The sequence below is a fragment of the Triturus cristatus genome, chromosome 2_1 (assembly GCF_964204655.1).
Source record: "Triturus cristatus chromosome 2_1, aTriCri1.1, whole genome shotgun sequence".
In the NCBI taxonomy this organism is placed as follows: Eukaryota; Metazoa; Chordata; class Amphibia; order Caudata; family Salamandridae; genus Triturus; species Triturus cristatus.
Genome location: NC_140581.1, coordinates 329973247 through 329988335, shown reverse-complemented (window position 1 = coordinate 329988335; position 15089 = coordinate 329973247). Strand labels below are relative to the sequence as shown.

General features: G+C 45.6%; 1 protein-coding gene across 1 annotated transcript in view; it reads left to right on the top strand.

Annotated features, from left to right (window-relative positions):
- Positions 1 to 15089, top strand: part of EMB (embigin) — a 152432-nt gene that overhangs the window by 87665 nt on the left and 49678 nt on the right. Inside the window, exon 3 of the mRNA XM_085631231.1 lies at positions 3685 to 3877. Coding sequence (XP_085487357.1) covers positions 3685 to 3877 — 193 coding nt within the window. The remainder of the gene's footprint in view (positions 1 to 3684; positions 3878 to 15089) is intronic.

Genomic DNA, 15089 nt, shown 5'->3' with positions numbered 1-15089 from the left:
CTGGAGTGACGTTTGTGCCACTCCCTAGACAACACTGAAAAATCGTACTACAAATCGGCCCTCCACATCTACCCCCAGTGCCTCCAAACCATCAATAATCTGGTTCTCTCTGACTTGATATGCAACAACTCCAACACGCCAAAGAAATCTTTGCAATTGTCAAAGCAGGCCTCTGTTGGGAACTCTGCACTCAACTATCCAACTACTTCTCAAAGAAAATCAAAAACATCTACAACAATTTTGTGCCACAACTGGACCGTTTTTCCTTCTACTTCCTCCACACTAAGTTCAGCACCACCTTGGACACCACCTTGACCGTGTGGCTTTCGACCTCCAACACATATGCCACCAATACCATGCACGCCATCCTCTTGGGAGTCCTCTCAGGCCCATGCCCCCACTACATCTTTGCCAAAGGTCCCAACCCCATCTGCACAGCCTTCCTCCGCTTAATTAACTTGCCACTCACCACAGTCACCTACCTGGTTTCCTGGAAACACACCACCTCCCTATGCTGCTGTAAAAACCAGTGGCAGACCCCCAGATGATGGGCAACTACAGAACCATCTCCCTTCTCCTTTATCCATCCATAGTTCTGGAGAAGATCATGGCCATCTCAGAATACTCTTCCACCACCCAAGCCAACTTTTTTAGGTTTATGTCCTCAGTAGTAGACTGGATGAACAGGAAAGTGCCTCAAATGCAGCAGCTACAAAACCAAAGTAGTTTTTTGGGCAAAGACACATCATGCTGGCTCCTGACCTGGCTAAGCTTACTGAGCTAGGACTGGTCACCCACCCCTCCCCTCTAGTTCCACCGGGAACTTTGGGATCTTAATCGACAACCAAATCTGAATGGCCAACCAGGTCAATGCAGTTGCATGGACCTGCTTCCACACCCTCAAACTGCTCAGGAAAATCTTCAAGTGGCTCCCATTGAGACACCCACATGACACCCATTAGTGATGCAAGCTCTCATCACCAGCCAGCTAGACTTTGGCAGTGCCCTCTACATAGGTACCCCAGCCCAGCTCACCAAAAGGCTCCAAGTGGTTCAGAATGTGGCCGCCAGACTCGCACTACCTCACAGAAGTCACATAAACATGCATCTCAAAGACCTCCATTTGGTCCTGATCCAGAAACGCTCCCTCTTCAAGCTCATCACACACACCTACAATGTTCTACACAACTTATGCACTATCAGCCACTTCCACTTTGCCAACTTCTCTTTAGGTTTATAGGCCAATAGCCCAGTTAAATACTACCTCTACCTATGGATTGTTTTAATTAATTTATACTCAATTAATTCAAGGACATCTTCTTGTTTCGAAGTAGGAGACTCATACGATTTTTTAGGAAAAAAACAGCCACTATAGCATTGAGCTTTAGACAGATTTCCCAGTCTATCTGAATTATGGTGTGAGAAGCCGGGGCTACATCCACTCGTAAAATTGCAAGGTCCATTTTGTATTAAACTCTGCATGTGAGGTTAATCTGCTGGCTGTTTGTGTAATTAATATGATTTTCGTGCCCTAACATTTAGGTGCCGATTCCGATCCGGTAAAAAAATTTCCCGTACGAATCGTATCTGTATTTTTTTTACGTACCAATCGTACAAGTCCCGTACAAACGGGCAAGTACGATTCGTACGTGGAAAATACATACGAATGACATCAGGAAAAGTCTACGACACGTCCCCGGACAGTTTTACGTACGATTTGTAAAACTGAAGTCCGAGCGCACAAGTACGATCCGTACCGTCCGTCCGAATATACAAAAGCAGGTAATACGCTCCGTCCGAATATACAACCGCATGTAAAACGTCCCGTACGGAGCAAACTGTGTACCACCCCTACCCCGGGCACCCCTGGGCGAGGGGTACGAGTCGTACGGCCCCCCCCAGCCTCCCACCCCTTCCGCGTATATCCGCACCATACCCCAGCACCCCCCCATGTCCGTGCCGTACCCCAGCACCCCCCCATGTCTGCGCCATACCCCAGCACCCCCCATGTCTGTGCCGTACCCCAGCACCCCCCCATGTCCGCGCCGTACCCCAGCACCCCCCCATGTCCGCGCCGTACCCCAGCACCCCCCCATGTCCGCGCCGTACCCCCACCCCCCGTATGTACGGTGCGTACCCCCACCCCCGTATGTACGGTGCGTACCCCCCGTATGTACGGTGCGTACCCCAAACATACGGGGGGGGTGGGGGTATGCTCTGTACATACAGGGGGTGGGGGTACGCACCGTACATACGGGGGGTGGGGGTACGCACCGTACATGCGGGGGTGGGGGTATGCTCCGTACATACAGGGGGGTGGGGGTATGCACCGTACATACGGGGGGTGGGGGTACGCTCCGTACATACGGGGGTGGGGGTACGCACCGTACATGCGGGGGGTGGGGGTACGCACCATACATACGGGGGTGGGGGTATGCACCGTACATACGGGGGTACGCACCTTACATACGGGGGTGGGGGTACGCACCGTACATACGGGGGGTACGCACCGTACATGTGGGGGTGGGGGTATGCTCCGTACATACAGGGGGGTGGGGGTATGCACCGTACATACGGGGGGTGGGGGTACGCTCCGTACATACGGGGGTGGGGGTATGCACCGTACATGCGGGGGGTGGGGGTACGCACCATACATACGGGGGTGGGGGTATGCACCGTACATACGGGGGTACGCACCTTACATACGGGGGTGGGGGTATGCACCGTACATACGGGGGTGGGGGTATGCACCGTACATACGGGGGGTGGGGGTATGCACCGTACATACAGGGGGTGGGGGTACGCACCGTACATACGGGGGGTGGGGGTATGCACCGTACATACGGGGGGTGGGGGTATGCACCGTACATACGGGGGGTGGGGGTACGCACCGTACATACGGGGGGTGGGGGTACGCACCGTACATACGGGGGGGTACGCACCGTACATACGGGGGTGGGGGTACCACGCGGACATGGGGGGGTGCTGGGGTACGGCACGGACATGGGGGGGGCTGGGGGTACAGTGCGGATGTGTAGGGATGGGGGTATGGTGCGTACCGGGCACCCTTTTCGCCGTGCATCGTGGCGTACTTAGCTTTTCTGGCACTTTTTGGGTCCCGTAAAAATATTGCCGTGCGAAGTGCTGTGGGTACGAATCGTACTTGCTGGTCCGTAAAACGCTGCCTTGTCGCGTATGCGGTGTCCCGGATCGGAATTGTGGGTATGTTTTAGCCGGTCGGTGTTTTTTACGATTCGTACGGAAATGGTGTTTCTGTACGAATCGTACTTGCGGGTTTGTAAGGTGGTTTTCCCGGATACGAGTCGGACGGAGAAAACGCTCCGTCCGACGGTTCGTACCCGGGTTTTACCGGATCGGAATCGACACCTTAGTGTGAATGTATGTCTTCTTTGCCTAGACCAAGCTAGTGCCAAGGTGAATGAACTAGCTTTTAATTTAGATTTAAGAATCTTCTGCACCCTATGAAACCCTTTAAAACCGCTTTATTATCTGAATGAAATAATGTAAGCATATTGTATTTTGAAAAATTAAAAAACGAAAAAGATCCACCTTTTATTTTCTTTGTGTGTAGGAAATATGAAAATCTTTCCCATGTTTCTTGAAAAAGTATATTGACATGCTGTAGTTCTGAAAAACTCTTATAAGTGTTATTATTTCCAATAGAATTCTCGTCTTCAGTGGACTCAAATGTAGTTGTTGAACAGCCAACTAAAATTGAACTTTCATGTGAGCTCTCCGGTTCAGAACCCAACATCCAGCCCCCAATTGAAGTGATTTGGATGCATGGCGAGGAGGACATTAATAGCACCGAATATTACATTAACAACACAGAATCAAAATGGCACACTTGGTATAAGTGAGTATTTTACTATGTATGGTGGGATTATATGAATTATTTTAATTAACTATGTTAGATAATGACTTTGTATTTTAGTAATTCAAGGCACTTTACAAATATAAGCTAAACTGTAATTAATAAGTGTAAAGAAGGACACAGGGGGACATCCATGGATGGATAAGAATTGTTTTAATAAAAGCTAAAAGCAATAAGAAGGGAGGGAGGAAATCAGATGTAATTTCCACAGCCTAATTCAATGAATTAGGTATGGTGGAAATGAACGTTCCCATGGTGTATTTACAAATGATGAAATTTAATCAGTGTGGTAGAATTGACCCATGGCACTTTTGTGTAAGACACATTGTGCAGGGGTGTGGAATTCCTTTAGCCCGCCACCCAGGACATATTGGTTGGGATCCAGGACAACACGTTTTCATGCTTATTTTGTCTTCGGTACAAGTAGGCCCAATCACCTGCAGCACAAACCCTTTAGCTGCCAAATTACAGCACCACATTATGGATCAGGGAAGCTCATTGTCTGCAGCGAAGGTAATATTTGTGTCCATCTGCTAATGCTATTCGAACTTTTATTTATGGTTCAATAAAAGAAAGCCTTTATTATTAGGATGAGTAGTCTCAGGAAATGTGAGTTTAGACCTCATTATTGAAAGTGGTTCCAGTATAAAAATGCGTACGCACATTTGCAAAGTTTAACAATCTGAGGCTATGTATAATGCTGGTAGAATGCTCTCTAATTAGATGTAAATATATGAAAAAGCTTGAAAGCAAGATTGCTGATTATTTGCTTTAAATATAAAATCTTTTTAACAAAATGCAACTAAAAGCCAAATGTTTTGCTAAACTACTGTGAAATGTTAGGTACCGTTTCTTTGAAGCATGATTTGGTAAAATGTGTTGATGAATGCTAGTATTTCCCAAAAATATTCATAATGGAAAATCAATGTAACCAGTTTGAAGAAAATTATAGGAAACATGATTATAAACCAGCATTGGCAAAGCCAATAGGTATAACATTGAAGGTTAGGCTGTTGGTTTTGTCAATCCGTGTCTTGGTTTGACATTACTTTTGTACAACTTTATCGTTGTGGGAGCTGACTGGCCTTCATCATTATAACAAACATTAGCAAAAGCAAAAATATTTTAGGTCTCAAAAACCACACATTGCCACAGTAGTTTCTGGCACTGAACAAACCTACTTTGTGTGCTGTTATGCTCCTTGTGAAAGAGCAGAATGCTGTCACTAACAGTGAAACCAGCTGGTAGAGAGAAAGAGACAGAATACAAAAGTTCTTGGTTCATGCCAGACCTAAATAGGGACCCAATTCTTAAAGAAAGTCACAAAAGTGCAGCCATGGTATATGTCCTTGCAATAGTGCAGATTTACGACTTTAATAAATTCACAAGAATTTACAGGAGTTGGTCAGGAAATTGTACTGCTAGAAAATATTTGTGAACTGCATTTTAGCCCGAGCAAATATGCATGGGTAGATTTGCTCATGATAAAATCTGTTGAGCAGTAACAAGCTCACTTTTCCACCAACCATTTTTTTCCCCAAACTTGGAAGAAGTTTTACTTCTGCCTTTGTCAGGAGTACATTTTCAGCCATTCTCTCTATGGTAAAATATTAGCTCATTAAAATCCATAAAACATGATAGTAGGTTTGCACAGACTCAAAAGGGCATTCCAACCATGGGGAACTATTGCTTAATGCTACCTTCAGTCCCAGTATGTAGATCGGCGCTAATGTGGCAAAATAAGTGAACTGCTAGCATTCAAACCCTTCTATGGTATGAGCCGTGGCATAATCAGAGTGGCTATATCAGAGCTCTTAAATAGTTAGATTGCTGCCATAATTTGCCTCCGTATTACATGGCACCAAAGGGACAAGGGGATTTTGTTACTCGGCAAGTACATGTATGACGCAACCTGTCCCATGAACTAGTAGATATTTTATTAAATTTCACTCCCCTGTCACACTGCAGCAAAAGGTGAACAACCACTAGCTGGTAGGCGTTTGAGTAAAGGTCGTTTCTCACTGTGGAAAAGCATACATATTATTATATACTCCTGTCAATGACAGATGTAAGTGCCTTTCTGGGATGGGTATGGTGTGGTACCATTCATCCCTCCATATTTACTGTCAGTGTTGGGAAAGGGTTCTTGGTAGATGTGAAAACTTTGGGTGATAATACGGCCAAACGTTTTGCCTTCACCCCTCCTATTTTGCTGAATTCAGTTTTGTTGGCTTTAAGACTGTGTGAACTATACCACTGCTAACCAGTGCTAAAAAGCTTGTGCTCTCTCCCTAAAACATGATCAATTTGGCCTACGCCCAATTGGGACATTTAATTTACTTTTAAGTCCTTAGTAAACGGTGCTACCTGTACCCAGGGCCTGTAAATAAATAGAATAATGGGCTTTCAGCACTCATTGTGCCAAACACTACAGTGGTACCGTAAAACATGTCTCCAGTCAGGCACTGCAGCCTGTAGTGCAGTTTAAACTACTACTTACACCTACAAAATAAACCTTTTAGGGCAGGGTCAAACTGATTTATATATTGTTGGGTCCAAACTGAGGTAGCATGGTGTGCAAAATAACAGTGGACTGGTATGTGGCCAGAGTATTTACCTGTTGTTGAGAATAATTCAGGCATTCTTTCTGTCACTTTTGTGTATACTTTAAGGTGTCATCCTAAGCGTGACAGGTATGCTCAGGCGTGGGTCCCGTGCACAAGGTTACTGGAACCAAGCTTCTCCTGGCTGATGTACCCCAACTAGGGCAAAACCATCCCTGGGTGATTGTGTTCCAGTTCAGGGAGGATCTGGCTTGACCGTTTGTGCTGGATTGTTCCCATTGAAGCAGGGTCAAGACATATTTGCATATGACTGAGTCCAAACTGAGGTGGCATGGTGTGCATAAAAAGGATGGACTGGGATGCGGCTCAAATAAGTACCAGTGGCTGAGATTAATTCAAGCATTCCATCGGTCACTTTTTTGCATAAACTAAAAATGTTGCCAGGTATAAAATTGACCTGTGACACATTTATTTAATTTTAAATGACAGGTTACATGTGGAAGCCATAGTATCGCAATATCTGAACAAGATGAGGAAAAACAATGTTCACAGTGCCAAAGCCCCCTAACACTCCACCTCTGCCCCTCCTACAGATCTCCATCTCCAATAACCCCTAGACAAAGTCTAGAAACAGTCAGTAATCTTCTCTTTAAATTAATATAAATCACCCCTAAGGTAGGCTCTAAAAGCTCCTAGGGCAGGGTGCATGCTATTTAGAAAGTAGAACACGTGGGTTTAAGTTTTACATGTCCTAGCAGTGAAAAACCCCTAAAGTCATTTCACACTGCTGTAAGGCCTATCTGTCCCTTAGACTAACACTGGGTTGCCTTATCACATTTTATAAGTGCTAACGTTAGATTTGGAGCAGTTAGAGAAATACTTCTTGAACTCTTTTGAATTGTAATTTAAATCCCTCTTCAATGGTAAAGTCAGATTTTAAGGTACAATTTTAATAATAGCACTTTTAGAATTGTGCCAAACCAACTGTGCCTTTCTTCTATTAGCCAAGGTCACATGACTGTGCCTGTAGCTCCTGTGATGGGTTGTTGATTCCTTACAGACATGGGGGAAAAATGGGGATTGGTGTGGACAGGGTGGGCCATCCTGCCAGGATTACTGGGGAATGGTTGTACCCAGCCCCACTGACACTTCAAAAGGATTTGTATACCACCCACACAAACAAACCTAACACCAGACATGCAATAGCCTCTTGTCACCCTAAACAATTTGGAGCCATAATCAGGAAGGAGGGAGGGGAGTCAAAGGTGGAATCTCCCACCCTCAAGCTGGCACTGGAGATAAAAGATGGTCACTCTTGGACCCGACATCAGCTCACGTCTTCACCTGTAGAAGATACAGAAGGACTACCCTGCTGTTAGAAGGAATGCCCTGCCGCCTGAGGAAGGAAGCTTGGACCTGCACCCTTGAATCCAGGACTAAGGGCTAACCGGCTGACCTCCTGTGTGAGCTACAGGGACTCAAATAGCTCCAGAGACCTCCCTGTAACTGCCCAGCTGACCAGCACCAACTGGATCTGCCTGAGCCCTGCTGCTACCCTTTTCTGGAGTGAGTCCTGATCCCCAAGAGACCCTCCCCAGGTGCTGGACCCTTGGCTGGAGTCAAAGCGTACTCCTTCCAGCACAGCTGAAGGTTTCTTCGGAAACAACGCAGTGAAAATGCAACCCGACTCAAAGGACACAAAGGTGCAACTCCCAGTGGGCCAAACTCGGTCCTGTTCCCATCGTGGTCTGCCTGAACTTGTGACTTTGTCCTGGCACAGCGCAACCAGATAACTACCTTGCTTTTTAGCACTATTTTTCACTACAAACTACAATCATAACTTTGTTTCTACTGATTGGAGGTAATTTGTTTTGGTGTCATTGTATCTATGAAAATGTACCTAAACTGGTTTAGAATTTTCTTGTGTTGTGTTTTCACACAATTTCTGTTTATGTATTGTATAAATACTTTACACATTGCCTCTTAGTTAAACTTTACTGCTTTTGTGCTAAAGTACCCGAGAGATGACCACAGGTTAATTTAGTGGCTGTTTATGGTTCATCCTGACAAGGATTACTGATATTGCTTGAGTAGGACTTCCAACCCTCTTAACTAACAACCCAATTTCTTACAGTTCTCAGTATTGTAAAATGAATTCAATGTGGAGAAATAAGTAATGTGTTTTTGAGAAAGCAGGTTATTAGTTGGGATGATTGTGAGACCTCATCAAGTAATAAGGTCACTATTGAGTATCAAAGACACTTAGGTTACTTTAATGTAAGCCTTATCTCTGTCCTGGGTAGCAGTGGCAGTCTGGCGTAACTTGAAGGAAACAAGTGTAAAGCATTTTTCGGTGCCAAAAAAAAGTTACGTTGAGAACACAACACAGTAAAAATCCCACTCCAATTTAGAAAATAATATCAATTTTAATAAACAAATAGACACCAAAACAACAAAAATCAGATCAAGGGAATCCATGATCAGATTTTTTGACTTTTTAAGCTTTCTGGTGCAGCATCTGGTCGTGCTAGACCAGGGTCAAAACCAAAAGTAATGGGAGACTGTGATGGACTGCGGGTCGAATATGGTGATCAGGGTTGTCCCTGTGAAAGTGTTACCTGCTGACTTACTCTTTTTTCTTGAGGTATTTTCTTGTCAGCAGGGCGGGGTGCCAGCTGTAGGTGACTGAGGGCTAGACAATAGCAGGGCTCTGATTGGTGTTGGTCCTGGTAAAATGTTCTGCTTAGATACGTTTCTGGAATTCGAGCTGCTTTCTGCGGGGCAAATGCTACGACAGTGGTCCTATGGTAGCCTCTGGTTCTTTTATAATAAAGTCCACAAAGTTTTTACGTGCCCACTTTTGCAGTCTTGATGGGAAGGGAGTACACTCTAACAGCAGCCAAGGGTCCAGGACCTTTTTTGCAGAACTTGGTGAGTTAGGACTCAATTGGCCAGAAGCTACCAGGAGGAGGGTCTACAACAAATTCAGTTGGAACTGGTCAGCTGGGCTATTCTTTGTTTCAGGACTTTTGGAACTTTGTTTTCCTAGAGCTAACAGGAGGCTAGCCAACTACCCATTGGAGCCCAATGTTCTGTCCTGGGTTCAGTTGGGCGCAGGTCCAGCCCTTGAGGATTCACTCCACAGGTAAAGCAGTAGGCTCAGTCCTTTTTCTGAGTTCCATTCCTGTGACAGGGACTGCCCTTTTGAAACTTGTACAATTGGTGGCCGCCTGCCCAAGGCCATCCTGACATCCTTTACTGAGAGCAATTCCCACCTCCTAGCAGGCTGCCAGGTGATAGTTGGGATTTTCTCTGAAAGGGGTATTAGAGGCTTTTGTCAGGAAAATGCCAACTTTCTAAAAGTGGCATTTTAAAAGCAGTAATTTAAAATCTGACTTTATTATCAGATGGGGTTTTAAATTTCTATTAATTTGAGTCCTTGAACTATGAGTCTAGCTATTCCCAAACTGAAGTTATACAATACAAGGTGTTCTAACCTAACTGGGTGCTTTTCTATGGGAGAGCCAGTCTTGCCAAAGTTGAGAGATTGTTCACTGCTAGGACATGTAAAACTAAAGTACACATGTCCTACTTTTCAAATACTGTGTAGTGTGCCCTAGGGTTCTTTAGCGCCTATGTTCAGTCATTAAACCAGCACTAAATCTAGTAAAATTAAGAGGGACTAAATATGAGGGTGATCCTGCAAAAGGGCATTTCCTCACAGTGTTCTTATATAGTAACACAAGCAGAATTCCTCATACAGTAGCGATGTTGCTTATGAATGGGTTGCATACTGGAAGTAGTCCAGGAAACGTACACATGGTGTATGCGAACTATGGTACTCCATAAAGTCTTTAGATGTACTTATGTTCAAACATTTCTTTCTTTTCCTAACACCTTTTATTATTGTGTATGTTTCAAAGAAAAGGAGTCATACATCATATGTAAACAACATTCACCAACCGGCCATAGCAATTAACAACCCCACTTCTATGATCATCAAATCTCACCTCCCTCAATGACAACATTCACTTTGTATTACTTATTTGAATTAAAGGTACACATTTCCATTACCAGGACTTTTGACCACAGAGAGCTCAAATAAATATACCCTTATATTACCATTAGTCTTTCCAAATTTTTGGGTGTTTCTGCGTGCATTTTCTTGCCAAGGAAACAGCTCTTTCAAGAGCCCTTTTCCCATTCTGCAATGGAGGAGTCCTTCCAACATTTAGAAATGTCTGTTTTAGTGACCAGGAGACTGATCCATAATAATGCCAATTGTATTTATTACCATCTAAATCCACCACAATATGTAAAAAAAATCATTTTGGGGTCTGATGGAAGTCACCATCCCACCACCCAACCCAACAAGGAGAGCAAACCCCTGCAGAAAAGGAGGCAGTCACCACACAACAAACCATGTGAACAAGGTCCCTGCTTTGCTTTAGACATCTCAGGCAGAGCGGGAAGTCTACCAGTCCCATTCTAAACAGTCTATCAGGTGTAAAATAGGCACAATGTAGGTATTTTAGTTTTTTGTGTCTAAATTGTGACACTATAACTGATTCCCGCAGGAAAGCCTGTGCCTCCTTCCAGTCACCATCAGTGAGAGGACCTAAAACCGTATCCAAACCTCTTCTAAGTGAGCAAAGGAGTCAGGGATATTTATTACCAACGATCAATAAACTAGTAAGAATAATGGTCTGGTGGTTCTTCAACAAGTTGGTCTTCTTGTACCGATACCCTCACCCCACCCCAGAGCAAAATGGTAAACTTGGATAAAAAATTCCCCTCGGTAGAGGAGGGTAGTCAGCTCTCTGGGAAGAACAAATCGCATGCCTACCAAGTCCCTCCCCTTCCACCCCTCCACTTCCTTGGTGTGCAGTCAGAAAATCACATCATAATATCTTATGTACTTCTGCAAAGATCTAAAGGATAACTGCCATAGTGTAGGCTACGGGTATCTTTAAAACGTCTCATGATGATGATGGGTGTGAAGGGTCATTGGGGACTGAGGTCTAACCCTTTATGGCAGAACAGGGTGATCTTCCCTCAATCCTATCCCATCCTACATTATGCTGGAACCAAGTGATGCTTAGTCAGGCGGGGATTACAGACAGAGTGGTTGCATCTGTTTTCAAAAGCTGAGCCCCCTCTGTGCCCTTTGATACTCATTCCCCAAAGATGGGGCGGGCGCTAGTGTGGCCGCTTAAAGTGTTGCTCCTCCACCCATTCCCACATTGCCTTGAGGGTGTCGAAAAAGAAAGTATGGAACTGGAAAATGACTTTGAGCTTCACTTGGAATAGGTCCATATATTGAATGTTCATGATTCTCAGTTTCTTCTTGACCTCTTCAAAGGATTTGCGTTGCCGATACACAAGTCCTATATAGTCCGGGAAGATAAGGACTATCTTGAGTCATAATGAAGTTGGCAACTGTCCCTTGCAAAATTGAGGATTTCACCCCCATCCTTATTGTTCAGGAATCGGGCAGGCACAGGGCAGAAAGGTGCCCCATGTGAAAGTCTTTGTAAAAATGCCTGATGGGTACTTTCAATCACAAAGAATTATTGATTGCAGCCTTCTTTCTTAAAATTGTGCCGAGGATGCCCTTTCACAGTTTTCTGGGAACCTGACTAATCTCATTATATTCAGTCGGGTGCACCCCTAGATGTCTTCTGCTCTAGCTTCTAAATTCCTGGTGGTCTCTGAGAGTCTAGATACCTCTTGGTGCAAAGTTGTAGCTATGTCCTCCGTCTCTGAAATCCGTTCTCCAACTCTGTGATCTTGTCAGTTGCCTGGAGAAAATCTTGTCTCTGTAGGGTTGCATCGGAACCCATTGCTCCTATTTTTGCAAGAATTGGCTGTCTCCAAAGTTAAAGACACTGCTGGTTCACCCTATGTTGAAGACTCCTCAGGTGCAACCACTGACTGTGCTTGTCCAGTAGCACCTGACTACGCACATTTATCAAGTGTGCCTTGTTTACCAGATGGTGGGTGTTTATCCATGGCAATAATAAGGGTTCAGCCAACCACTTCCCCACCAAAATCTCAGGATGCCCGCGGATCCTCAGGAGCCCTCCATCCCAGCAGCCCTCAAACTAGTGTTGATCCTATGAGGTAGTAGTAGCAGTGGAAACCCTCCTGTGAGGCCCCAGAATTAGCAAGATCTCAACAGGGGTCGTACGAAGAGGGGAGGACTAGCCTGCCATCAATATGTAGGTCTACTTTGGCCTCAAAATATCTAGCACCCCTTTCACCTCTCTTCATAATAAAGGCTAGTGCTCGGTCCTCCAATCCAAAAAGGTCACAGTCTCTGATGCAAGTGTCTCCAATTTATTTTTTGTATCAACTACGGACATCGCTGCACACCAATAAATCACTCCGTGAAGGTGGGGAGGGCTGTCGGTGATCATCAGCGCTCAGTGCCAGTCTGCTGTCACGACCTACAATTGCAAATATGGGGACCATCGTCACCTCCACTATTCCAGGCAGGAGCCAAGCAGTCTCCTGGGGCAGTGGGGAAAAAAGGGGAGACCAGAGGGTGCCCCCATAGGCGATCCAACAATCCTGTGACCCCTGAGCACCAGCACTCACCCCTGGCTCTTCCTGCTCCAGCGTGGGCCATAGTTCGCTCCAGTCATGGCCCATCTAGTCCAGCCAGTCACGCCTCAATCTGTGCACTGATATCCCTCTGACCACCGGGGACAGAGGGCCTTTTTCACATTCCACAGGGGTGTCTGCACTCAGTGAGCCCTGTCCTGGCCGATCTCTCCTGCGGGCCGTCGCTTCTCCGTAAGGCCCAGAAGCGGCCCCACCCATCAAGGCCTAGCATACCTAACCGGGGCAGGTCTGACACTCCTCCAGGGGTCAAGATCTGAGCGACAAATCTTTCCCACAAGAACGACACGGCTCATCTCATTGCCTGGGACTACAATGCCCTGCTGAATGCTCTTCCCTCGCAGCAAGACCCAACCTAGACTCCTCCTCACCGTCTAGGCTGCTTCCTTTATAGCTCCAAAGTCAGAACCGTGGAGGTGCCGCTGCACCCCCAGTCACTCGAAGTACCTCCCACAACATCGGCTCTCCACGGGACAGCTTGTCTGGATCATACAGGATTCTTTTTGGTCCGTGGCAGAGCCGCTCTCGACATCTCTTGGCTGCATGTCACTGTCCCCCCCCCCACCCCGGACCCCAGACTTTTCCATTGACGTTTTGTGAATTCATCATGTGTATTATTTAGGTATTATTAATTTTTCATATAATTTGTAGGCCTGTAGAGCACCTGATATCCAGATTCATGAGCTCTGTGTATGGCTCACAATGCAGACTCCACAGATGCATACACTAGTACCTTGTAATCAAAGTACAAATTCATAAACTTCAAATCTATCAAATTAGTTTCTTGGTTCTCATCTGCAGTGAGACGGAGCTAATGACTCACACCATTAACAGTTGACACTGAAAGCTCGTGTCCTTTCAAGACCGGTTCTGTGTCTCTAGGACTCCGAACACACACCTGGCCCTTTTGGACGATTATTCCAAGGCAAGATAAGGGCTCTGAAAGACAACCCTTCGGTTAAATACCACCCTCGGCGACAGGGGCACCTGGAGGCAAACATTTGTAAACATACCATTTCAAGTGATTAATGACTATATTGTGACAGGACAATAATGAACTAAAATGTTACTCCCCAGTGACTATAATATGTGTGTTCCCCAGAGTTGTCACAGGCAGCACAAAGGAGAAGGCGCTCATCCCAGCTGTCTTTTCTCAGTTTGTGTTTATTTTCTGAAGATAAAAATAAAGTTGGCGCCGAGCGCAGCCATGCTCACGGACATGACCTCGTTGCCCTTTCACAATGCAGTTCATGAGACATTCGGAGAGGCCACAGTCTGCTCTCGCTACGTGGGATCGGCGTTGAGCAGCTGAAACTTCCGGGTTTCCACCTTCGACACTGCGCTCACTTAAACAGCCTGTGTGTAATTCATGCATCTCTTGGACACCGCAGCAAGAAAACATTGTCTTTATTCTATGTTTACTTTATAGACCAGTGTCACTTCCTGTGCTTGTTTCTACCGATTAAGACAATCCTTATTTGGATGCACGTCCAAGACTCCTTTACCTTAAAACACTGGTTTCGCAATACAATGACACTTGAAGAAAAAAAAATCACTTCATTTGTGGAGTCCAACAATATCTTCCCTCGCATGCTACAAAGTAAAAAGCTATGGAGGTCTAGTCAAAATACTCCATGCATTCTGTTAAGCAGCATTAGAGCGAGTGTTGCACTAGGTAGGTTTCACAAATAATGACAGCTATGTCCATCATACTAATGATGGCCCACATGAAGCAGCATAGAAACAATATGGAGCGGCTGCTACGGAAATGTAGTGGTGAGGCGGGGGAACTACCAAAAAATAAAAAATAAAGAAAGTAGTCTCCAGGAAGTATACAGGCTTCCCTAGCCAATCACGACACTGCTCTCACCAGCATGACAGCAGCGTTGGGATTGGTCTGAGCACCCTGGTTCGACACTCAGACAGGGAGTGGGTACCTCGCAATACAGCCGGGTGGAGAACATGCAAAGTGCGCATGGCGGTTTGGCCAGCCCAAGACGGCTGGC